Raw genomic sequence first — 27,057 nt, forward strand, 5'->3', positions numbered from 1 at the left:
GTGCAAGAGCAGCCAGAAATAGCACCTGTGTACATCAGGGGAAACGGATTGCAAGGTTAAGAATTTTGTTTACTATTATTGAAATAATGAAAATGCTCTAATGATTGATGAATGCACAACTATGTAATAATACCAAATACCACTGATTGTACACTTTAGATGAATTCTATGCTTTATTAATATGTATCAATAAAACTTGTTTAAAAAATATGAAAAAAAAAAGGGTGGTCATGTTTGGCAGCACAAGCATTTTTCTCCATTAACAGATATTAAAAGTTAGATACGGAAGTGGAGGGGCATGTCTTGGGGAGAAAGACTACGGTAAGGTGTCAATTATACCTAAATTAATCTCAAAATTCAGTACAATATAAAATGTCAATATGGAATGACATTCCATGTTATTCTATAACACAGAATTTCACATATTGAACTTGTGAGAATAGCCAGGATAATTTTAGGAGGGAAGCATATCAAACCATATTCTGTAAACCTGCAATTTATCAAAAAAAAAATTAAACACATAAGGTTAGTTATTAAAGTAGTTTGGCAGTAGATAGAATAGAAAGATCAATAAATGAAGAGAGCCTAGAATTACATCTGACTCCATTTGGGAACGAAATACGTGACAAAGATGGAATGCCAAATCAGATGAAAAGATACACTATTCCATAAATGGTGAAGGGTCAATAGGTTAGCTCTCAAAGACATTAGTATGGAGTGTGGAGCCAGATCCCTTTCTTGAATACCAGTTCTAAATATAAAAAATGAAATCATAAGAATATTAGGATACATGAGCAAATTTTGAAAAATCAAATTTTGAAATGAGACTCCAGACTGGGAAACCATAAGAAAAAACACTGATGGATTTGACCACATAAATATTTTGGGGGGGAAAAAAAATTAAATATACTCATCACCAAAATACAGAGAGAAATTATTTGCAGCATATGCTAGACAAAGGGTTAACTTTCTTGTATATTTGCAATTCTTATAAGAAAAAACAAACACCAAAAAACAAAATTTGACAAAGTCTCAGAAAATAAATCAAAATGACCAATAACATTAAAAGATGCTTAACATCACTTGTGATAAACACAATGCATATAAAATGCATAGTTTTTCATCTGCCATATTGACAAAGAGGAAAAAGGATATACAGTGTTGGCAAGGGCGTGGGGAAACCGGCAGTCTCATACACTGTTGGTGGGTGTAAAATCATACAACCTTTGAAGGAGAAAATTTGGCACCATCTTTCATAATCCAAACTGCAAACACCCTTTGCCGTAACAAGTTATACAAATGTACACTATGGGTGAATTTTCACAACTAAGAGGACATCTCCCCAAGGATGTTCACTGTGGCAATGTTTGTAACAGGAAAATAAAGGACTTTTAATAACCTTAATGTCTTATTTTCCAGAGACTGAATAATAAACTGAAGTACATGAATTAATCAGAATGCTATGCAGGCATTAAGAAGAATGCAGTAGCAATGTGTTGATAGGGAAGATTTCCAAGATTAAGTAAAAAAGCAGATGCAGGGGAGTATTTATAATATGATCCCATTTATTTAAAAAATAAAGATTACATATTTACTTATATAAGCAATGTATTTTTTCTGATAATTACATAAGAATCTGTTAATAGTTTTTACCTTTGGGGAATAGTAGATGCAAGGTAAGATGCAAGGAGAATTAATTTTCCATTTTATTGTCTTCCATATTGCTTCAAAATTTTTAGCAGGTATACTTTTTAAAAATAAAAAACTGAGGAGAAAATCCTATTTAAAGAGTTTGAGCTGCTCTTCTATGTACAATTCTTTAACATCTATTTGATTTTTTTTCAAGTCAAACTGACTTGAGGTACTCAATGTATTTCCAAATGTATTTCTAGTAGTTACTGAGTCACACCCATTTGACAGGTTTTTGATTATTACTATATTTATTTAAAGATGACAAACCCTTACTTAAATAGGGTGGTTGGTTTAGTTTCTTGATTAAAGAACTAATATGGCCATTGCAGAAAATCAGGTGAACATATTAAGCAAGCAAAACCTTAAAATCACAAAAAACCACTCTTCCCATTATTCATGTTTTGGTGTGTTTTCTTTTTCCTTTACATATATATTAATACACAGTAGTATCTATATATAAAATGTGTTTACAAAGCTGAGATCATACTGTACCTACAACTCTGTATCCTGCTTTTTCTTCCCCCAACACATAAGTACTCATACATGTTACTGAATTAATTAGTATTATACTATTTCTCTTCATCAAAAATTATTTCTACAAAAGGCATTTTAGATGGTTTCCAGTTCTTAAGTAATGCTTAATGAATATACTTATACCTAAACTTTCCCTGCATTTAAGATCACTCCATAAGAAAAAAAAGTACTGGATGAAAGAATATGAGATGTTGAAGATATCCGACAAATACTGTTTTTCAGGTAGACTGCCCTTGTCTTCACTCCCATCAACAACATAGCATATCTCACTGTTCCCTTACTAACACTATTACCATTTTTTAAAGTCACTGTTATTTTATAGGTGAAAAACAGAATGTATCCTCTGTGAAAATTTCTTCCTTCATTACAAAATAAAGTCATAATCCTCCCATATGTTCACTCAGGACTGACAGGTATCTTCCAATCTAAAAACAGAAAATTAAAAGGGGAACTTCCTGTCAAGTTTACTCCTTTTTCAAACATCATTAAGTTTTCTGATCTCCACCAACAAAACACATGAGTAAAAGAGCATATAAATCAGATGAAGAATCCCTTTAAAATTCTTAATAACCTAACGAGGAAAAGGCATGTCTTTATTTTATACTTCTTGTCTTATACCAGAGGTACTTTAAGTCCTTGAAGTATGTTTATTCAAAGGCAATATTTCAGTGTAAAAGTGAGAAATAAATGGATTGTGTGCTAGCAGTTGTTTTGCCTGTGATGAGAACAAAGACCATAACATTATACAAACAAAATGATACTTCACTGACAGGAAAGAGACAAAGCATCAATGTGTGCCAGAAAACGTCTTTGTTTAGTGATATTGAGGGTAAAGTAGCCAGCTACTTTCCTGAGATAGCTGCAGGGCAGTACTGAATGGAGTGAGTAGGCAGGTGGGGGAGAAATCAGGATACAGGATTCAGCAAAGCCCTGTGCAGTAAAAAATGCTAGGATTACAAATCTTAAAGCAAAAATAAGATCATTCTGATTTTTGGAAAAGACTTTTTTATTCAGTGTTTAAGTAAGGTTAAAAACTACAAGATTTTGCTTGCAGCTGATAAGCAAAAAGAGAAAAGTTAAAACATAAATTACCATCTGATTGGCTAATGAAAATGTTCTGACTCAAAGTCAAATTACTCAGGGACATACCAGTTACTTCATGGGGCTTAAGAGTTTTGGAGCAAAAGAGCTCAAATCAAAACATGTCATCTGAGAGCACAGGGCTAATATGAAATACTAAATAAGAAAGTTGATGAAGAGAGGCTGAGTCAGACCTTTTGATTATTTCAGGCTTCTAGCAGTTGGTTACCATATGCAAGGATCTAGGAGCCAATTATTTTTCTCTTGACTTTTTGAGTTAAACAACTTTAACCCACACGACTAAAACAGGAATAAAGAGACACTTTATAGATCAGTCAGAAAACATAAAGCAGTCCTACACTTCTCCAGTAGAATTTTAGTTGAATTAAATCATAAGAGAAACAATGATTATTGCACATATCACACTTGTCGCACTACATCTGTTGAGTGGAATTTCCATTCCAAGTGTTGTTTTCATCTTCACCATCATCTTGAGTTCTCAATCTATATATTTTCCCTTCCTTTTTAAAGTCTTCTCCACGTTTCTCCAGCACTCTTTTTCTGACTTGTTCCCTGATAAAAATGAGAAAAGGAAGATTATATAAAATGAAAATAGAAATACAAAGCCATTAAAAAGAAATTTCCATTAGTGTAGGTGACCGTATTTTACTTTTGTGTGTTTTTTTAAAAGATACTGAATTTTTTTTCTCCCCCTGCCCCTCAGCCTGCTGTTTTTGCTGTCTGTGTCCATTTGCTGTGTGATCTTCTGTATGTATCTACTTTTTTCTTCTCTTCTAGTTTTTCTCCTCCAGGGTTCACTGGGATTCAAAATCCTGGGGACCTCTGATGCGGAGAGAGGTTCCCTGTCACTTTGTGCCACCTCAGTTCCTGGTTTCTGTGGTGCCTCGACTTGACTCTCCCCTTGGTCCCTCTTTTGTTGTGTCATCATCATCTTGCTGTGTGACTCACTTGCACGGTCACTAGCTTGCCATGTGGGTACGCTTTTTTTTTTTTCCCCAACCAAGAGGCCCTGGAGATTGAACTCAGGTCCTTCTACATGGTAGGTGGAAGCCCAATCACTTGAGCCATATCCACTTCCCTGTGCTTTACTTTTAACCCTGCCTAAGGTAATGAAAGTCCATGGGAGACAATCATACCTACTAATGCAGTACTAGACTTCACTAGTCTTTGGCAGTTCAAACTTCATCTGTTTTCCAAGTCAATCGAAACAAATCATATTTTCCATTTCCATGTGTTTCCTGACAACACACCAAGCTTTAGAAGAGTGGGAACTTTTGCTAACTTTTATTATTTATGCAAGTTGATATTTTTACTAAAACATTCATAACTTATACAGCACCTTACAAACTACCCAAAGGTCTAGTCATAGCCTAATTTGACTGAAATGGTCAATTAGTCAATTTTTAATTCTTTCAAAATCTCGAAGAATGACTTTTTATCAACAGTTAAGAACAAACAGGGGAGAAAACATCAAATGGCAGATGACACTCGTGTTGCGGGAGGCCCTGGAATGGGAGGCCACGGCAGCTTCTGTGGAGGTTTTGGAAGTGGGGTCTGGGGCCAAGGTCGCAGCTGTGGTTGTGGCTGTGGTCTTGGCTGTGGAACCTGCAGAGGCAAGGCTAAGGACAAGGAGTGGCCCCCGGTTACTAAGCTGGGCCGCTTGGTTAAGGACATGAAGATCAAGTCCCTGGAGATCTATCTTTTCTCTCTGCCCATCAAGGAGTCTGAGATCACTGACTTTTAGCTATGGAAGTCACTAATGGGTGAGGTTCTAAAATTCATGCCTGTGCAGAAGCAGTCCCATGATGGCCAGCGGACCAGGCTTGAGGCCTTTCTCGCCATCAGGGACTACAATGGCCACATGGGTCTGGGCATGAAGTGCTCCATCCATGGGGCCAGCATTCTGGCCACGCTCTCCACTGTCCCTGTGCACCGGGGCTATTGGCAAGATTGGCAAGCCCCACACTGTTCCGTGCAAGGTGACAGGACGCTGTGGCTCCGCACTGAAGTGCCTCAACCCCACCCCCAGGGGCACTGGCATCATATCAGCCCTGTGCCCAAGAAGCTGCTGCTGCTGACTGGGATCGACAACTGCTACTCCTCAGCTAGGAGCTGCACAGCCACCCTTTGCCAAGGCCACCTCTGACTCCATCTCCCAGACCTACAGTTATCTCACCCCCAACCTCTGGAAGGAGAATGTATTAAACCAAGTCTCCTTATCAGGAGTTCACTGACCATCTTGACAAGATACACACCAGGTCTCTGTGCCTAGGGCCCAGGGTCCCACTGTGGCCCCCAAATAGGCACTCATGAGAAAAATATTAAATGTGTGAATGAAAAAAAAAAAAAGAATAGGACTGCCCTATCTGAAAATGGGAAGAAAATAGGGATAAAAGTCTTTATAAAGAATCCTTTAACACTAGGAGACAAAAATGCTGAAAAATAATAGTGGAATTGAAAGCCTCCTCCTCTTAGATTTACACATCTATTCATCCTTTGCTCCAACCCCAGATCTTTTCCCTTATTTGAAAAAAGTTCAAAGTCCACAGCAAGCTACTCTGTATTAAAGCAATTCAAGATTAAATATTTCCACCCATTGCTCAGCAAGAATTCTAAAATTCATTGTTAACAGGGCTTAGCTTAAATGCTATTCTCAGACCAGATAGAAGAATTTTTCTTTATTCCCCCTTGAGGAATGTACTGGGAATGCAATTGGTTTTCCTGATTAATAGTTAAGAAATACACCAAGACAAAGGTTAAATTAGCCTCATCACATTACTTACATAAATCATAGTCTACAGAGTCAATCAGACACAAGGCTGGGGAGCTCCTTACTGATGGCAGACAGAGGCAAGGATTTTCATTATTTATCACACAGGATTCATGCAAAGATTTGTTATAAAGGCCTAACAGAGTGTTTTATAGTAGTAGGTATAAATTATAATAAATAGTGCTCCCATTTAACTATTACAAAGGGATAATCTCACCTTCTAGGAAAATACTTTCTAATATATATGACAACCTATTTCAAATATGCACAATTTTAACAAATAGAATAAAATAATAGACCCAAAAAGAGGTGAAAGTTGCTTTCCATGGAATAGGTTTTAGAAAGATGGCTGCAAAAACTCAGATAGTAAGCGTCCCAAAAGAGAAGATAACACTTCAGAACATTTGGTTTTCTTTTCTTTTCTTTTTTTAAAGATTTATTTATTTAATTCCCCCCCTTCCCCTGGAGGTCTGTTCTCTGTGTCTATTTGCTGCGTCTTGTTTCTTTGTCCGCTTCTGTTGTCGTCAGTGGCACGGGAAGTGTGGGTGGCGCCATTCCTGGGCAGGCTGCACTTTCTTTCACGCTGGGCGGCTCTCCTTACAGGAGGCACTCCTTGCACGTGGGGCTCCCCTACGCAGCACGGTACTCCTTGTGCGCATCAGCACTGCGCATGGGCCAGCTCCACACGGGTCAAGGAAGCCCGGGGTTTGAACCACGGACCTCCCATGTGGTAGATGGACACCCTATCCACTGGGCCAAGTCCATTTTCCCATTTGGTTTTCTTTTATCTGAAGTGGGGACTGGGGAGGGGGAATATACAGAAAAGAAAGTTCCCATAACAAAACTCTTCATTTAGAAGGTATAGACCTTTTGCTATTAAGCATTACTAAAATATTATTGCAAAAGGGTAAACCACATACCTTTTTTCTGAGTTGCTAGATGATGCAGGGTTTGAGTATTCTGATGATGCTGTTCTCACAGAAGTCTGTGCAGGAGGAGGATTACTAAATAAGAAGTTGCTAATCAATCTCCAGATGGCAAGGAATGGGTAAAGTACTGTCCCCAACAATGTCCAAATGTCTCCGCTTGAAGAGGGTACCATAGATGTAGTTGGTCTGCCTGCCTAGAAATGAAGAAGGTCCTATTGAATTTGGTTTACTACAAGAAGGTAAAATTACCAACTTTTGCTGTTTATCAGTATATATATAAACTTCTGAGAACCCCTGATGCTCTGGGTTTTTTTTTTTAAAGATTAATCATAATATATAAACTAGAAAGTAGTTCTTGGTGAAATGAACCAACTACAGATAGCAAAATTGAACTTTTGTAATATAACCAACAACTTCAATACAAAAAGATGTGTGCATTAGCCATTACTGGTCCATTTCTATATAGAAACGTGATACAAATATATAAAGTACACAATATTGAAATAAACTGAGCCAACATTTTTTGATAATTTCAATTTTAATTACTCACAACACATCCTTGTCTTTCCCTTCCACTAATTACAAGAAAATATCAAGAGTGGAATAAAGAGTAATATAACAACAACAATAAATATAAATATTATATACATACTGGCAATAATACCACCGAAGCACTGGGGGCAAGTTCCAAATCCAATAATTTCTTTTTATAATCTTCTTTGGTAAATTCCCTCCTGGGAAACATGGTTGCTAATGAAAAATTGCCGTAAGTGTTGCCAACAGTCTGTAATGTAAGAATAAATTTCAAAGTCTTTATAAAGATGATATATTATTCACATACATCCATAGTGACTCTCTGTATTAAAATTGCCTTAATTTTAAAAGTTCATAGAAACATAAATTCCATAAACATTTTAAAAAGCTGCTTCAAAAAGTAGCTGAAAAGCTTTCAAATCCAAATTTTAAAGTTTCTATTAATTGAAAAATGACGAAAAATAGTAAGAATATAGTTCCTAAAAACATATAAAGTAAATAAACTGAATTTTAAAAAAGCAATTATTTGCCTCAAAGTATGGCAGCAGTTCAGACATCAGAGTTTTCACTACCCTTTGGCATATGTAACATTAAGTCTAACATGCACACGTTTGGATTATAGGTACTACTTCGAAGTCCAGAATAGATCGGTATTTTCTTCATATATAGAACTTCCAGAGTTTTAGCCTCCTCCTAGTCTCAAGGCACAAATGGTTCATGGTCCACCAACACCACTCATATAATCAGAGTCAAGAAACTACACTGGGCAGCAGCAGCATTACTTTTCACATTTTAAAATCACCTATACTTGTTAAATCTTACAAAGACAACTGTCTATTCTTTCTCTAGAAAATGCCAGAGAGAGACTAATACTTGCTTTTTTACATATTTTTACTGTTATCACATACATACTCCTCTCACTGTCCTCACACTAACATGAGGACATCCAAAAAATACAAAGTTAGGCCATTTTAGTGACATGAAGGCTTAAGAGGACTGATAAAATCAAAGATCTCACCTTTCTCTCTTTTCCCCCCCCATATGACTTTCTCTTCACCTACCTGTGGCAAAAATGCTAAGAAACAGACAATGTGTATCCCATCTTAGAAGGCCCAGGGTGGACCCCATGACAAAAGAAAAAGGGAAGGGACTATTTCTACTTGGTTGTACTACAAAACTTGGGAAATAGGGCTATTAGAAATAAGTTTTTACATTGTCCAGCCTAGCTCACCAGTGGAAGAAGGCAGCTAGTTTTTCAGGTATCCTCTTGGGAACCGCAAGAAAGACAGATGACTAAATGGAGAGAAGAGGTCTGGCAGAAAGATCTGAAACCAAGACCCTAACTTTAGACTTGAAATTATATATGAGGAAAATACAGATACATATAACAAGTCTAGATCCTCAAGGATACCTCATGCCCAGGATTCATTTTGAGTAAGGAATTAATCAGAGAAAAAAACTAGCTGGAGACTTCCATGAAGATGGTAGATTAGAGAAGCAAAGGGATCACCTCTCTCCCAGAGAAAATAGCAAAAGGACAGGTGGTGACTGTCTGGACGGCTGCTCTGGGGCTTAGGACAAGAAGGAAAGGCAAGAAACCACCCAGGATAGAGCGGGGCAAAGGAATCTCAGCTGGCTGGAAAAATTCTGTGACTAAAGCTGCAGCAGCAGCTACTGGCGCCCATCCCCCCACCTTCAGAGCAAACAGCAGTCTGCAGACTGTAGTAGCTGCAGACTGACGAGGCTGCAGGGGTCTTTGTCCCCAAGAGAGAGGAGAGGGAGGGACACGGCCTATAGCCAATTCAGATTTTGGCCAGCAAACTTGGTCTGAACACTTTCAGGCTAGGTGGGGCTGTGACATTGTTTGCCCTGAGAGCCTACAGGATGCTAAAGAAATGTGCTCAAACACCCTTCCTACTGCCCTGGGCTGGTTTCTGATGAGGCACAGTCCAGCCAAGGGGAGAGAGCAACTTCTGAGAAAGTTTGTTTGGGAGGCATGGCCCTCCTGCCAGGATGGGGTCACAGTAAATCCATTTTCCTTTAGCATGTGGGATCTAAACTGAGAGGTCTACCAAGTGGATCTGCTGGCATACCACAAAAATGCACCAAAGAAAGGGAAAATAATAATAAATAAAAGAGGCAATCAGGTGCCTTTACTGCCACCCTCTCCAAGTCCCCTGGAAACTGGCCTGCACCCCATTATTGGGTACTTAGGCCTGATTTGAGTAGCTAAACAGGGGCAAACCTAAATATGTAGAACAAATTGAACCAAGAGTCAAAGAACTGTGGCAGCACACAGCTACTTAACAGTAAAGCCCTAGGCAAGAGAGAGAAACTGAACATCAGATTAAACCCAGTATCAGAATCGATGCCTAGACATCAGCAAAAAATTACAAGTCATACTAAAAAAAAGGAAGATATGACATGGGCAAAGGAACAAATCAAAGCTCCAGACAAGATACAGGACTTGAAACAACTGATCAATGAGGTTCATAAACCTCTCCTGAATCAAATCATGGAGTTGAAAGATAATATGGCTAAAGAAACCAAAGACTTTAAGACAACATTGAGTGAGCACAAAGAAAATTTTGAAACCTTAAAAAGTAAAAGAGCTTATGAGAATGAAAGACACAATAAGTGAGATTAAAAATACAACAGAGGCATACAACAGATCTGAAATCATGGAAGAAACAATCAGTGATATAGAGGACAGAACAACTGAAACTGAAAAGACAGAAGAACAGAGAAAGAAAAGAATGGGAAAAATTAAGCAGGGGTTCAGAGGACTGAATGAAAGCATTAAGTGTACCATCATATGTGTTAGGGAAATCCCAGAGGGGAAGAGAAGGGAAAAGAGCAAAAAGAGCATCTGAGGACATAATTGGTGAAAATTTCCCAACTCCCACGAAAGACCTGAATATGTGTGTCCAAGAAACACAACATATTCCAATTCGAATAAATCCATAAAGATCTACCCCAAGACATGTAATATTCAGAATGCCAAGTGCCAAAGATAAAGAAAAAATTCTGAAAGCAGCAAGGGAGAAGTAAAATAGCACATTCGAGAGAAGTCCAATTAGACTTAGGACGATTTTTCTTCAGAAACCATGGAAACGAGAAGGCAGTAGTATGATATAATTAAGGTACTTAAAGAGAAAAACCGCCAGCCAAGAATTCTTTATCCAACAAAACTGTACTTCAAATATAACTGAGTTTAAAATATTCACAGATAAACAGAAACTGAGAGTGTGTGTAAAAATAGTAGCCAGCTGTGCAGGAAGCACTAAAAGGAGTTCTGCAGCCAGAAAAGAGAAGAGTGAGAGATTTAGAAAAGAGTATAGAAATGAAGACTGCCAGAAAGGGTAAATAAAAGGGTAAAAAGACAAAAATAAGATATGACATATGGAAAGCTAAAGGATAAAATGACTAAAGTAAATAATGCCTTTACAGTAATAGTACTAAATGTTAATGGATTAAACTCCCCAATCAAAACACAAGGCTGACCAAATGGGTAAGAAAACATTGGCTATCCATATACTGTTTGCCAGAGACTTACCTTAGGCCCAAGGATGCAAACAGACTCAAAATGAAAGATTGGAAAAAGATACTTTTCACAAACAGTAACCAAAAGAAAGCTGGTGTTGGACAAAGCAGACTTTAAATGCAAAAAAATGAGAGAGATGCAGAAGGTCATTACACATTAATAAAAGGGACAATCCACAAGGAAGGAGTAACAGTCATAAATACCTATGTACCTCACCAGGGTGCCCCCCAAAATATGAGGCAAACTCTGGCAAAACTGAAAAGAGAAACAAACTTCTCTACAGTAATAGTTGGAGACTTCAACTCACCACTCCACCAATAGACAGAACAACTAGATGGAAGATCAACAAGGAAACAGAGAACTTGAACAATATGAAAAACAAGCTAGACCTGACAGACATATACAGAACATTACACCCCAAATCAGTAGGTTATACATTCTTCTCAAATGCTCAGGGATCTTTCTCCGGGATAGATCACATGTTGGGACACAAAATAGCTCTCAATAAATTTAAGAAGATTAAAATTATACAAAGCAATATCTCTAATCATAATGGAATGAAGTTGGAAATCGGTAATAGGTGAGAAAGGGGGAAATTTGCAAATATATGGAGTCTAAACAACACAATCCTAAACAATCAGTGGATCAAATAAGACACTGCAAAAGAAATTAGTAGACACTGCGAGGCAAATAAAAATGTCAACACAACTTATCAAAACTTACGGGATACAGTAAAGGCAGTGCTGAGAGAGAATTATAGCCCTAAATGCCTATATTAAAAAGAAGAGCTAAAATGAAAGACCTAACTGAACACTTGGAGAAACTAGAAAAAGAACAGTAAACCAATCCAAAAGCAAGCAGAAAGAAAGAAATACAAAGATTAGAGCATAAATCAATGAAATTGAGAACAACAAAAATAGAAAAAAACAACAAAACCAAAAACTGGTTCTTTGAAAAGATCAATAAAATCAACAAACACTTAGCAAGACTAACAAAGAAAAAAGAGAGAAAACACAAATAAAATCAGAAATGAAAGGGGCCACATTACGACTGACCCCACAGAAATAAAAAGGATCATAAGAGGATATTTTAAGAAACTGTATGCCAACAAATTAGACAAACTAGATGAAATGGACAAATTCCTAGAAATGCACAAATGACTCTACAAGAAATACAGGAATTCAATAAATAAATCAATTCAGAGAGAGTCAATCAGTCATCAAAAATCTTCTAAAAAACAGAAAAGTCCAGGGCCAGAAGGCTTCACAGGTGAATTCTACAAAGCATTTCAAAAATTATTCCAATCCTGTTTAAACTCTTCCAAAAAATTTAAAAGGAGGGAAAATTTCCCAACATTTTATGAAGCCAACATCATCCTAATACCGAAGCCAGATAAAGATACAAGAAAATTATAGACCAATCTAATAATCAAATTCAAAAATTCTCAACAAAATACTTGCAAACCAAATTCAACAGCATATTGAAAGAGTAATACACCATGAACAAGTGGTTTTTAGTCTTAGTATGCAAGGGTAGTTCAACGTAAGAAAATCAATCATTATACACCACATTAACAAACTGATGGAAAAGAACCACATGATCATCTCAATTGATGTAGAAAAGGTATCTGACAGTCTAGTATCCTTTCTTGATAAAAACACTTCAGAAGATAGGTACAGAGGGAAAGTTCCTCAACACAAAAGAGGGTATATATGGAAACCCCACAGCCAATATCATACTCAATGGGGAGAGACTGAAAGTCTTCCCTCTAAGATCAGGAACAAGACAAGGATGCTCACTGTCACCACTGTTATTCAACATTGTGCTAGAAGCTCTAGCTGAACAATTAGGCAAGAAAATGAAATAAAAGGCATCCAAATTGGAAAAGAGAAAGTAAAACTCTATTTGCATATGACATGATCCTATATTTAGAAAATCCAAAATATGTACAACAAAGTTACCAGAGTTAATAAATGAATTCAACAAAGTGGCAGTTATAAGATCAACATGCAAAAATCAGTAGTGTTTTTATGCATTGGTAATGAGCAAGCTAAGGAAGAAATCAAGAAGAAAATTCCATTTACAATAGCCACAAAAATATTCAAATATCTTGGAATTAATTTAACCAGGAATGTAAAGGATCTGTATTCAGAAAACTACAAAACACTGCTAAAAGAAATCAAAGACCACCTAAACAAATGGAAGGACATTCCACGTTTATGGATTGGAAGACTAAAAAAACACCATAAAGATATCAATTCTACCCAGACTTTACAGATTCAATACAATACCAATCAAAATTTCAAAAGCCTACATTACAGAAATAGAAAAGTCTATAACTAAATTTATTTGGAAAGGAAAGGGGTCTTGAATAGCCAGGAACATCCTAAAAAAGAAGAGTGAAGTTGGACGACTCATGCTTCCTGACCTTGAAGTGTATTATACAGTACAATAGTCAAAACAGTACTGTTCCTACACTCTGGTTTATTGGACTTATCCCACTCAGCTAACATGGAGTTGAAGAAGGTCAACCACCACACCAGGGAGCCAAGAGTGCCTACAACTGAAAGCAGGAGGATTGCATCCATCATCCATGTGAAATCTAAGCCCCCTCTTGCTATAGATGTGGAGTGGATACAACCATTCCAAGGTCCACAGGATGGAGGAACAGAATATGGATTAGAGTGGACTTACTGATACTCTATTCATGAACTACCGTGATTAGTAATCGAAGAAAATGTGGCATTGGTGTGGAGAAAGTGGTCATGGTGGCTGCTAGGGGTAGGGAATGGGAGGAAGAGATGAGATGTGGAGGCGTTTTTGGGACTTGGAGTTGTCTTGGGTGATGCTGTAGGGACAGTTACCACTGTATGTCCTCTCATGGCCCACTGGGTGGAACGTGGTAGAGTGTGGACTATGATGTGGACCACTGACCATGAGGTGCAGTGGTGCTCTGAGATGTATTCACCAAATGCAATGAATGTCTCATGATGATGGAGATTGTTGTTATGGGGGGAGGAGGGGGGAGGGGGATGGAGGGTATGTGGGGACCTCATATTTTTTAAATGTAATATTTAAAAAAAAATAAAGACAAAAAAAGAGAGAAAAGTTTAAGATAAAAAAAATTAAAAAAAAAAACAACCCAATATCGTAAACATAAAAGTATTGATCAATTAAATCAAACTGAGAGTTAAGAAATGGTCAATTGATTTTTGATAAGTCTACCAAGTCCAGTTTTCTGGGACAGAATAGTCTCTTCAACAAATTGTGTTGGGGGAACTGGATATGCATAACTAAAAGAATGAAAGAGGACGGTCTCTAACTCATATAACAATCAACTCAAAATGGAACAAATACCTTAATACAAAAGCCAGGACCATAAAACTCCTTGAAGATAATATAGGGAAAACATCTACGAGGTCTCTTAAGCCTTACACCCAAAGCACAAGCCAACAAAAGAAAAAAACAGATAAATGGTACCTCTTCAAAATTAAACACTTCTGCACCTCAAAGTATTTTGTGAAGAGGATTAAAAAAGCAGCCTGCTCAATGGAAGAAAATATTTGGAAACCATACACAAACAAGGGTGTAGTATCCATGATATATAAAGAGATCCTACAAACAATAAGGACACAAATGATTCAATTAAAAAATGGGCAGAAGGGAAGTGGATTTGGCTCAACAGATAGAGCATCCACCTACCACATGGGAGGTCCAGGGTTCAAACCCAGGGCCTCCTGACCAGTGTAGTGAGCTGGTCTGTGCATAGTGCTGATGCACGCAAGGAGTGCCCTGCCACGCAGGAATGACCCCCGCCTAGGGGTGACCCACATGCAAGGAGTGCACCCTGAAAGGAGAGCCATCCTGCGTGAAAAAAGTAGAGCCTGCCCAGGAGTGGCACCGCACACATGGAGAGCTGATGCAGCAACATGACACAACAAAGAGACGCAGATTACTGGTGCTGCTGACAAGAATGCAAGCAGACACAGAAGAACACACAGAGAATGGACACAGAGAGCAGACAACTGGGGGTGGGGGAAGGGGAGAGAAATAAAAAATCTTAAAAAAAAAAGGGGGCAGAAGACCTGAATAATGAAGAAATGCAAATGGAAAAACACATTAAAAATGTTCAATATCACTGGCTATCACAAGAATGCAAATCAAAACTACAGTGAGATTTATCATTTCACACCTAACAGAATGGCCAGTATTAAAAAAACAGAAAACTACAAGTGTTGGAGAAACAGGAACACTTATTCACTGATAGTGGGAATACAGAATTGTATAGCCCCTGTAGAAGTCTGGTGGCTCCTAAGGAAGTTAGATAAAGACCTACCATGTGCCCTAGCAATACCACTACTATGTATATACCCAGAAGAACTGAGAGCACAAACAGACATCTGTATACCAGTGTTCATAGCGACATAATTCAGAGTTGCCTAAAGATGGAAACAACCCAGGTTTCAACTGACAAATGGATAAGCAAATTGTGGTATATACACAAGCTGGACTAATATTCAGCTCTAAGAGGAAATGAAATTGTGAAGCATATGACAATGTGGATGAACCTGGAGAACATTATGTTGAGTGAAGCAAGCCAGGCACAAAAGGATAAATACTGTATGATTTCACTATTTTGAATTAAATATAACGAGCAAACTCATGGAGTTAATAGCTAGAATATAAGTCACCAGAAAATAGAATGTGATTATAAAGAACGGAAAACTGAGGTTTAATTAGTGCTGAATTTGTACAAGTTGTTTATAAAATGTTCGGAAATGAATAGAAATGGTAACAGCACATCAAAGGATTTGTAATTAGAAGCGCTAACACACGGGTATGATAGTGATTTGTTGATCTTTTTGTTTTTTTTCTTTTAGAAAATGAAAATATTCTAATATTGTTTGAAGCGCCAACCATGCACAACTGTGATTATACCAAATGCAACTGACTGTACACTTTAAGTAAACTGTATGGTTTATGAACAAAAAAAATATAATAGGATGGGTTGGGGGAAAAAATACAACAAATATAAGATATGGACTATAGTTAGTATTTAATACTTTGATGACCCTCTTCCACAAAATGTTATGTTTCAGAACCAAACAAGGTATTGGTTGTGGGGTGATATATGGGAGCTCTGTATGACATGCCTGTTTGTTTTGTAAGTTCACAACTTTTAGTGTATACTGTTTACGTATATTTATGTATGAATGATATACTCCAATTATTTTTTTAATACAAAAAAAAAAATCATTGGAAATTACTCTTATATCTTATTTTCTAAGATATAAAATCTTACAAGCCATTCAGATTTTGACTTCTAAGACCACCTTCGGAACTAAATTCCTGAAGGAAACACACGTTCCCAAATAAGGATTATTGATCTATAGGCTTGGACAACAGGTAGAAAGGTGGCCAGTCTCAAGTTATTCTAAATAATCTGAGGAAGTATGAAGAGAGGGGACCAAGAATTACCATCATTTTATGGATGAATGGAACAACTGCCTCAGATTGGATCTTTGGGAAAATTGGTTTTCACTCCTCCAACTGAGTGAAATAATAAGAGAAGTTTCCAGAACCATGTACAATATCAGTCAATTTTCATTTCTGCACAAGAAGAGAAACACTGTTCCATATGGCACTAATACGGGATGGAAGCTCCAAAATATCCCAGAGATGTCTTGTGTATCACTTCTGAGGGTAAGTCACAATTTATTCAGGTTCTGCTTGAAAATGTTTGCCTCCTACATTACAACAGCCTATATATTTATCTTTCCCATAACTCAAGACATAATTTACCTGTGCAGCAAACTGCCTTGCTTCTTCTAAGGGCGCATCAGAAGGGAACTGATTTGTAAAGGAAGAGCCATCAGGAAGACGGAATTGAATTCTTGCAATAGTGCTATTAAATAAGAAAATTAAGGTTAACACCAGTATCTCTATATATTCTCCAACAATACTAATAAAAGTTAAGAGAAAAGGAAGTAAAAATGAACAATGAGTAGTGTTTAATTTATATTAACATTTTTATATTATATAAAAAATTTAAATTATTTTTAAAAACAGCTTTATGGATATAATTGACATAATATAAAATTCACCTGTGTAAGTATATAATTCTGTGGTTTTAGTATATTCACAGAGTTGTTCAACCATCACCAACCACTTTATAATTCCGAATTTTTTTTTTCCAGGAGGTACCAGGGATCAAATGCAGGACCTGGTACATGGGAAGCAGGCATTCAACTGCTGAGCTGTATTCAATCTCCAATGAAGATTTTTTTCTTTTACTTTTTAGGAGATACCAGGGATAGAACCCAGGACATCGTACATGCAAAGAAGTGGCTTAGCCACTTGAGCTACATCTACTCCCCAGTTCCAGAAAATTTTTATCACCTCAAAAGGAAATCCTGTATACATGAGTAGTCACTTCCCATTTCTCCATCTCCTCCAGTGCCTGGCAACCATTAATCTATTTTCTGTCTACAGATTTGTCTATCTTGGACATATAGACAAATGAAATCATACAATATGCAGCTGTTTGTAAATGGCTTTTTTCATTTAGCATAATGTTTTCAAGGTTCATCCCTATTGTAGCATGTTTTCATTAATCACTTTTTACTGCTTAGTAAAATTCCATTATATGGGATATACCATATTTTGTTTATCCATTAATCAGCTGATAAACATCTACATTGTAATCACTTTTTGGCTAATAGGAAGAATGCTGCTATGAATATTTGTGTACAGGTTTTTGTGTGGACCTATGTTTTAAATTCTCATGGCTATATAACTAAGGGTGGAATTGTTGGGTTATATGGTAATTCTAAGTTTATAAGGAACTGCCAAACTGTTCCAAAGTGGCTGCACCATTTTATCTCCCCACCAATAAGGTACTACAGTTCCAATTTCTTCACATCTTCACCAACATTCCTTATTTTGTTTTTTTAAATAGCAATTCTAGTGGAAATGAAGTGTTATCTCATAGCAATATTGACTTGGATTTCCCAAATGGCTGATGATGTACAATGATCTTTCCTTGTGCTTACTGGCCATTTGCGTATCTTCTTTGGAGAAAGGTATATTCAAATACTTTCCCATTTTTTTTCTAATAGGCTGTTTGGCTTTCTTTCTGTTGTTGTCAGAGTTCTTTATATATTCTGGATATTAAACCCTTAACAAATACTTTTTCCTATTCTGCACATTGTGTTTTTACTTTCTTAATAAAGTCCTTTGATGTATAAAAGTATTTTAATCTTATGAGGTTCCATAATCTATTTTCTTTTGTTGCATGTGCTTTTTTAAAAAAATGAACATTATTATTTTTTATTAAAACAAACATAAGGAGACTTGCATAAAAAATTAGATGACAGGTTATAAACTGAAATGAATTTCTTTCAAAGTGGGGATTTAAGTGCATTTATGTTCCATGCAAATGAACTTTAGGTGTTTCCCAATTTCACCTATTCCAGAGAATATATAATGATACTTACTTAAAAGAATTTATTCACATGGTAAGCACCTATGGTCCAAAAGAGGTGTGCCCACAACACTGACAGTGTGCCTTTCCAGATGATCTGGAACTATTGTCAGTTGCTATGGGCGTCACATTCTTGCAATAGTTTAATAACATATATACAACAGATGGTTAATAAGTGAAAATTAAATGAGTGATTATATTGTCAATGTACCGAAGAAAAGCTAGAGAAGGGATAGTGAACCATGGGTGGGGTATTGGGAATTTTTAAAAAACCATAACTTTAAATTATTTTCATCATACAAGTATTTTGTAGAACATGCCATGAAGAATGTGAAGCTTAAAGAATAACTGTGGCATCTATGAAAAAATGGATCAGCATATAAAGTTGAATAAAACGTTTACTGTTGGAAAAATTATGCTGGAGTATTTATCAATGGCATGGTTAATGATCCTCATTCTCACTTAGCTGCTTCTCTGACTTCCTCTGAGGGAAGATTGCCTCCAAAGCTACAGTCAGCTGAACCATCATCCTGTCTGGCTTCTCACCATTCTCCAACATATAATTTCCAAGTCATTCATTTGTCCACCACTGTAGTTGCCATCCACATGACAGCCCAGCCTCCGCACCTTCTGTTCCTGCACCACGATCAGGAAGCTGACAGCATGTACTCAGCACCGAGAAGCAGCTGACCCCAAGATGGATGTCGATAGCCTTGATGTAGGAGATACAAGGCATGGAGTTGTTCATACCTGTGCAGTTGATGGACATGGTCAGCACCAGAGTAACACCTAAGGGGACTCTGGAGGACATATGTGGTTGATTCAGAAGGCCACTCAGGACAGCATGACTACCAGGGTAACAGGGAAAAGGGGTGAAGCAAGAAGACAATATAGTAATGCAGAGGGAATTAATACACAGGCAGTTGTACCAGCCTGTGCTGCTGTGTGGAAAGTTAATAAAGAGATGGTGTGGAATTCTTGAATGAGAAACTGGGAGAGTGAGATCTACTCATGTATCTTTAAGGAAGAGTATTTGCCTTTTTTCCACTATATGGGGTCATCTTCTATAGAGGAATAGCTTTCATTTTTGAGAGAGCATGTTTGTGTGTCCAGGAGAAATCTTCTGGAGTCTCTGTTGCACATCGCAGTCACTGTAGCCCTAAAACTGTACAGTACTTTCCTGTTGAATTACACCTGCAGCATTTCATTGTCTGCACTAATATCATGGATGAAGGAGCAACTTGGAAGTGCACAAAAAAACTTGTTGAGGATCCAGATCTTCTTCACCAGACAGCCATCAAATGTCATGCTGAGATTTTGGAGCTTGGGAAAGACAGCCTCTCATCCTGCCAGTATTACCTCAGGTAAAGAAAGGGTCATCATGAAGTCCATGTCAAGCTCTGAAATGCTGTACAAGCTCTCCACTTACACATCCACACCAATAGGAATAGCTGGGTCTCCAAAACCAAGCTTCATGCTGAAATCACAGTCATCTATCCTCAGAAGTTGTTCAGGTTTTGTTAGTGGTAATTTGATGGTGTCAGGACTTTGTTTTAGAATTGGGTTGCTGACTTATTTGTGGTTATCTTCGTGTGCTTCTTGTCTTTGCTTTTAATGTCATATTTTGAAAACTGTGGCCAAATCCAAGGTCATGAAAGATCTACTGACTACAGTTATTTTAGAACAATTTCATCACCTCCAAAAGAATTCTTATAATCTTTAGCTATCATCCATCCATTAACTCTGATGAAATGTAATTGTTCCCTTTTTCACTTGTGCTCTTGATTCCATAGCTAAGAATCGACTGTGTACTTCAAGATCACAAAGATGTACTCCTACGTTTTCTTCTAAGAGTTTATACTTTTCATTCTTACATTTACGTATTTGATGCATTTTGACTTAATTTTTTACATATGCACTCATTTTTGTATATACTTTTCTTTTGTATTCTTCCATATATGCACTCTTTTGCATGTAGATTTCCAGTTGTTCAAGCACCTTTTTTTGAAAATACTATTCTTTCCCCATTGAATATTCTTTGGTACCTTTGTTAAGTCAAGTGACCTGACTTCAAATTGACCAAAACAGCAGTGTGAGATACTCCCAGAGTTGCATTCCCCCACAGGATCTTTGGACACTTAGCAAAAACTGGCAGAGCCATCTTCCAGAAGACAGAAAAAGGGTTGCAGTAACCGGACAAGCACTGAATCAAGAAATAGGGAAATATGGATGGGATCTAATACTGGAGAAGAAAAGGTGCAAAAGGATATTATTGAGATATATAAAAAAATTACCATATAGACTGTAAGCTATCAATGTTAAATTTCTTAAACTTGGTAACAATACTTAAGGTGGTAATTAAGTGATTATCTTTAATCTTAGAAAATGTATGTGGATATATTATGTATTCAATAAACATGACATGTGCAGCCTGCTCTCAAATGTTCAGAAAACATATAAATAGCCAGAAAGACTGATTGATAGAATGATACAGCAAATGTACCAAAATGTTAAAATTGATGGAACTGGGTATCTGTCTGTGGGGGATGGTGGTATGCTAGATTTCTCTATATAGGGTTTGTATTATTTGTATTATATTTGCAGCAGTCCTGTAAGGTAAAATTATTTTAAAATGAAAATTTTATAGGTTAAAAAAAAAAAAAGAGAGAAAGAGACAACATGAAATTAGAAGGAAAACCTCTCAGGGTCCTTGCTGGCACTTCCCAGTCTCCCTTGCTCAGGTGTGTAGCCCACCTACTCTCTCAGTGAGGGTCCCTGACCCCATTCCGGAGGAAGCAGAATAACCCCTATACATATCCTGGGATGCATGAATGTCTTTCTCCATTTATCTGGTGGCAGCATGGAGTACTATACCAGAACATTTGTCTCCAGCTCGCTGTCCCAGAAGTTGACGTGCACGCAAAGTATCTTACTGAGAGTTAAATCAGTCTAAACAATAAAACTATAGCAGCCTGGGGCAAGAGATTACTGGCTTTAAGATGCACAGTAGATCACCTGGATGGCAGGGAGAAAAGTAGGCTTCAGATCCCTGTAAACGGGAATTCCTTAAGATTATGAGCACACACCAAGGATATGTCACGTGCTCAGAAAAGATCAAAGTGGACACTGTGCTTTCACATTAGGCTGATATTCATTTTACTGTTAGGATGGCAAATCACTGAAGGAGAGCACGAACCAATGCAGAGCCAATTAGCAAGGGCTGTGTGTTTGTTTTAGTTAGCTCTTGGCCTTTAGGGAAATCACTGTCATAGCATTAGTTAGATCCAAATTTAAGATACAACAGCTCTGAGACTAAATTCCACAGTTAACATATAAAAATATCCAAATATCCAAGTTGCAACTAATGATTACAACATATACAATGAAACAGGAAAGAATGGCTCAAAGGAGCAAAATAAAAATTCAAAGATCAGAATTTGGACATACTACACAAAAACTTTTCAGAAATGATCTTATATATGCCCAAAGAACTAAAGGAGAGGAAGCAGACTTGGCCCAATGGATAGGGGCATCCGCCTACCACATGGGAGGTCCGTGGTTCAAACCCCAGGCCTCCTTGACCTGTGTGGAGCTGGCCCATGCACAGTGCTGATGCGCAAGGAGTGTCCTGCCACGCAGGGGTGTCCCCCATGTAGGGGAGCCCCACGCACAAGGAGTGCGCCCCGTAAGGACAGCTGCCCAGTGTGACAGAAAGTGCAGTTTGCCCAAGAATGGTGCCGCACACATGGAGAGCTGACACAACAAGATGACACAACGAAAAGAGACACAGATTCCCGGTGCCACTGTTAAGGATAGAAGCGGACACAGAAGAACACACAGCGAATGGACACAGAGAGCAGACAACGGGGGGGGGGGGGGGGAGGGGAGAGAAATAAATAAAAATAAATCTTAAAAAAAAAAAAGAACTAAAGGAAAATGTAGATAAAACCTAAAGAATATCAAGAAAGTAACATATGAATAAAATGAGAATTTCAATAAAGAGAAATAAAAAGGAATCAATAGAAGTAGGGGAGGTGAGGCTCATACTAACTGAAATAAAAGATTCCTGAGAGGGGATCAACAATAGATTGGAGCTGGTAGAAGAAATAATCAATGAACTTAAAATAACTTAATGATTTGGGCAGAGGGACAGAAAGAAAATTTGAAGAAAGGTGAATAGAGCCTCAGAGACCTATGGGACACTATCAAGCATACATATTAGGGAAGCCCAGAAGGAAAAGAGAGTAAAGGGCAGAAGGAATATTCAAAGACACAATGGCAAAAAAAAAGTCCTAAATTTAAAAAAAGACATGAATATGCACATCCAAAGAGCCCAACAAATCCCAAAGTGGATAAACCAGAAGACAACCATGTCTAGGGACATTATAATCAAACTGTCAAATGTTAAAAACAAAGAGAGAATCCTGAAAATTGCAAGAAAGAAGCAACATGTCATGTACATAGGAGTCCCAATAGGATTAAGTGCCAATTTCACATCAAAAAACATGCAGACAAGGCGGCAGTGAGCACACTTAATAGATGTATATAGAACATTTCACCCACTAGCAACTAAATACATTATTCTTTAGTACACATGGGTCATTCTCCAGAACAGACCACACGGTAGGTCGCAAAACAAGTCTTAATAAATTTAAAAAGACTGAAATCACTCCTAAAAAAGAAAAACAAGAACAACAACAACTAGTAGGTGTAGTTCAGTGGTTGAGCACCTGCTTCACATATATGAGGGCCCAGTTCAAACTCTGATACGTACTAAAAAAGAAAAAAAAAAGACTGAAATCATACACTGTATCATCTCCAACCACAATCGAATGAAGCTGGAAATGAATAAGAGAGAAATGGAAAATTCAAAATATGTAGAAATTAAGAACACAGTCTTAAACAACCAATGGGTTAAAGAAGAAATCACCAAGGGATGTTGGGAAATACCTTAAGACAAATAAAATTGAAAACACAGCAAAACTTATGAGATACAGGAAAATCAGAACGGAGAGGGGAATTTATAGCTCTAAATGCCTACATTTTATAAAAGAAGAAAGATCTCAAATCACACCTTACACCTGGAAGAACTACAAAAAGCAGAGCAAACTAAACTACACAGAAATCACTGGTGTTTCTATATGCTAGTAATAAGCAATCCAAAGAGAAAATCATGAAAACACTTCCATTTACAATAACTAAAAAATTTAAATATCTAGGGGTAAATTTAACCACATATGGAAAAGACTTGTACATGGAAAACTATGAAACAATGAAAGAAATGAAAAACCTAAATAAATGGAAGGACATTCTGTGTTCATGGACCAGAAGACTAAATTTGCAACGCAAATCCAATCAAAATTCCAAAAGCCTTCTTTGGAGAAGTGGAAAAGCCAATCATCAAATTCATAGAGGGAAGCGGACTTGGCCCAATGGACAGGGAGTCCATCTACCACATGGGAGGTCCGCAGTTCAAACCCCAGGCCTCCCTGACCCATGTGGAGATGGCCCATGCGCAGTGCTGATGCGCGCAAGGAGTGCCGTGCCACCCAGGGGGTGTCCCCTGCGTAGGGGAGCCCCACACGCAAGGAGTGCAGCCTGTAAGAAGAGCCACCCAGCGTGAAAGAAAGGGCAGCCTGCCCAAGAATGGTGCCGCACACATGGAGAACTGATGCAGCAAGACGACACAACAAAAAGAAACACAGATTTCCAGTGCCACTGATAAGGATAGAAATGGTCACAGAAGAGCACAGCGAATGGACACAGAGAGCAGACAACTGTGGGGGGTGGGGGGCGGGGGAGGGTAGAGAAATAAATAAATCTTAAAAAAAAGAAAAATTCATATGGAAGGATAAGAGGCCCTGAATAGCAAAAATCATCTTGAAAAAGACCAAAGTTGTATGATATGCATTCTCCAATATTAAAATGTATCACACATTTACTGTGATTGAAACTGTGTTGGTGGCGGACTTGGCCCAGTGGTTTGGGCGTCCGTCTACCACATGGGAAGTCTGCGGTTCAAACTCCAGGCCTCCTTGACCCGTGTGGAGCTGGCCCATATGCAGTGCTGACGCGCGCAAGGAGTGCCCTGCCACTCAGGGGTGTCCCCTGCTTAGGGGAGCCCCACATGGAAGGAGTGCGCCCCGTAAGGAGAGCCACCCAGTGAAAGAAAGTGCAGCCTGCCCAGGAATGGCGCCACCCACACAGAGAAATGACACAAGATGACGCAGCAAAAAGAAACACAGATTCCCGTGCTGCTGACAACAACAGAAGGAGACAAAGAAAAAGACGCAGCAAATAGAGAGAGCAGACAACTGGGGTGGGGGGAGAAGGGGAGAGAAATAAATAAATCTTAAAAAAAAAAGAAAAAAGAAAAAAGAAACTGTGTTACTGGCACAAGGATAGATACATAAACCAATGACTAGAATTGAGAGTTCAAAAATAAACCCACACATTCATGGCCAATGGATTTTTGACAAGGGTTCCAAGTCCACTCAATTGGGAAAGAATAGTCTCTTCAACAAAATGGTCTTGGGAAACTGAAGAGCCATATGCAAAAGAAGAAAGGTGGATCCCTACACCTTATACAATTAACTCAAAATAGATCAAAGACCTAAATACAAGAACTGAAACTATAAAATTCCTAGAAGAAAACATAGGCCCTTAGGCCCTTGTGCTATGCAATGGTTTGACTTTACATCAAAAGCACAAGCAACAAAAGAAAAATCGGTACTTTGGATTTCATGAGAATTAAAAACTTTTTTGCATCAAAGTACTTTATCAAGAAAGTTAAAAGACAACTTATTAGAACAGGAGAAAATATTCAAAAACCGTACATGTGGTAAAGGTTTACTATCTAAACCTTTATAAAGGTTTATAGGGACTATAAAGGTTTATAAAGGACTATATAAAGAAATCCTCCAAGTCAACAAACAACGTAAGAAACAGGCCAAAGACATGGAAAGACAACTCTTCAAAGAAGATCTATAAATGGCTAACAAGTACATTAAAAGAAAAGATGCTCAACATCTTTAGCCATTAGGGAAATGCAAATCAAAACCACATTTCAGTCCCTATTATTTTTAAAAAAAGGAAAATAAGTGTTGGAGGGAATGTGTTGCTGATGGGAATATAAGAGTGCAGCTACAGTGAAAAACAACTCAGAAAGTTAAGCATATAATTAATATAGGATCCAACAATACCACTTCTAGGTATTTAACCCAAAGAACTGAAAGCAGGGACTCAAACACATATTTGCACACCACTGTTTTTGGGCAAATTTGTGAAGGTAATTAATACCACTGAGGGAAACGGACTTTGGCCCAGTGGTTAGGGAGTCCGTCTACCATATGGGAGGTCCGCGGTTCAAACCCCGGGCCTCCTTGACCCGTGTGGAGCTGGCCATGCGCAGTGCTGATGCGCGCAAGGAGTGCCGTGCCATGCAAGGGTGTCCCCGCGTGGGGGAGCCCCACGCGCAAGGAGTGCGCCCGTGAGGAGAGCCGCCCAGCGTGAAAAGAAAGAGCAGCCTGCCCAGGAATGGTGCCGCCCACACTTCCCGTGCCGCTGACAACAGAAGCGGACAAAGAAACAAGATGCAGCAAATAGACACCAAGAACAGACAACCAGGGGAGGGGGGGGAAATAAAATAAATAAATAAATCTTAAAAAAAAAAAAAAATACCACTGAATCTTACACTTGAAAAGTGGTAAAAATAGGAAATTTTATGTTGTATATGTTAATATTTTTTAAAAACTCACAGAACTTTACAACACAAAAAGTGAACCATAATGTAAACTATGCACTACAGTTAATAATATAATATTGGTTCATTAATCTCAACAAAGATAGCATTAATTTTATCTAAGGCAAAATGTCAGTAATAAGAAAAACTGTTATGTGCGTGTGGGAATAGTATATGGGAACTCTGTACTTTCTGCATGATTTTTCTGTAAACCTACCACTACTCTAAAAACAAAAAAAACAGTAAGAAAATGATTAAAAATTTATCAGTTGATCATATATGTAAGGGTTTATTTCTGGACACTTAATTCTATTACATACATGTATACATCTATCCTATGCTAATACCCTACTGTTTTGTAGTAAGTTTTGATATTTACGAGTGTGAGTCCTCTGGTTTTTTCTCAAAACTGTTTTTGTTATCTGGGTCCTTTGCATTTTCATATGTATTTTATGATCAGATTGTCAATTTCTGGAATAGAATAGCCAGGAATTTAAGAGGGATTGTGATGGATCTGTAAATCAGTTTGGGGAGTACTGCCATCCTAACAATATTAAGTCCTCTGATCTATAAACATTGAATATCTTTCCATTTATTTAGACCTCCTTTAATTTCTTTCAGCACTGTTTTGTAGTTTTCAGTGTGCAAGTCTCACACTTCATTAAATTTATTCCTAGGTATTTTATACATTGTGGAAAATAGTTTTTCTGATTACGAAAATTAATACTT

At 37.7% G+C, this 27,057-nt stretch overlaps 1 protein-coding gene and 2 pseudogenes across 2 annotated transcripts in view; 1 reads left to right on the forward strand and 2 right to left on the reverse strand.

Annotated features, from left to right (window-relative positions):
- Positions 1-1,545: 1,545 nt before the first annotated feature.
- The window catches only part of UBXN4 (UBX domain protein 4), a 61,628-nt gene continuing 36,116 nt past the window's right edge, over positions 1,546-27,057 (reverse strand). For both annotated transcript variants that reach the window (XM_004480159.5, XM_071216472.1), the window contains exons 10-13: positions 16,907-17,009; positions 7,679-7,810; positions 7,018-7,220; positions 1,546-3,879 (exon numbers count right to left, since the gene is read on the reverse strand). In XM_004480159.5, the coding sequence (XP_004480216.2) occupies positions 3,741-3,879; positions 7,018-7,220; positions 7,679-7,810; positions 16,907-17,009 (577 nt within the window). In that variant the 3' untranslated portion in view covers positions 1,546-3,740. The remainder of the gene's footprint in view (positions 3,880-7,017; positions 7,221-7,678; positions 7,811-16,906; positions 17,010-27,057) is intronic.
- Positions 4,802-5,630, forward strand: LOC139439369 (small ribosomal subunit protein uS5 pseudogene; annotated as a pseudogene).
- On the reverse strand, positions 19,029-21,372 carry LOC139439370 (gamma-aminobutyric acid receptor subunit rho-1-like; annotated as a pseudogene).

Source organism: Dasypus novemcinctus, chromosome 7 (genome assembly GCF_030445035.2).
Source record: "Dasypus novemcinctus isolate mDasNov1 chromosome 7, mDasNov1.1.hap2, whole genome shotgun sequence".
NCBI lineage: Eukaryota > Metazoa > Chordata > Mammalia > Cingulata > Dasypodidae > Dasypus > Dasypus novemcinctus.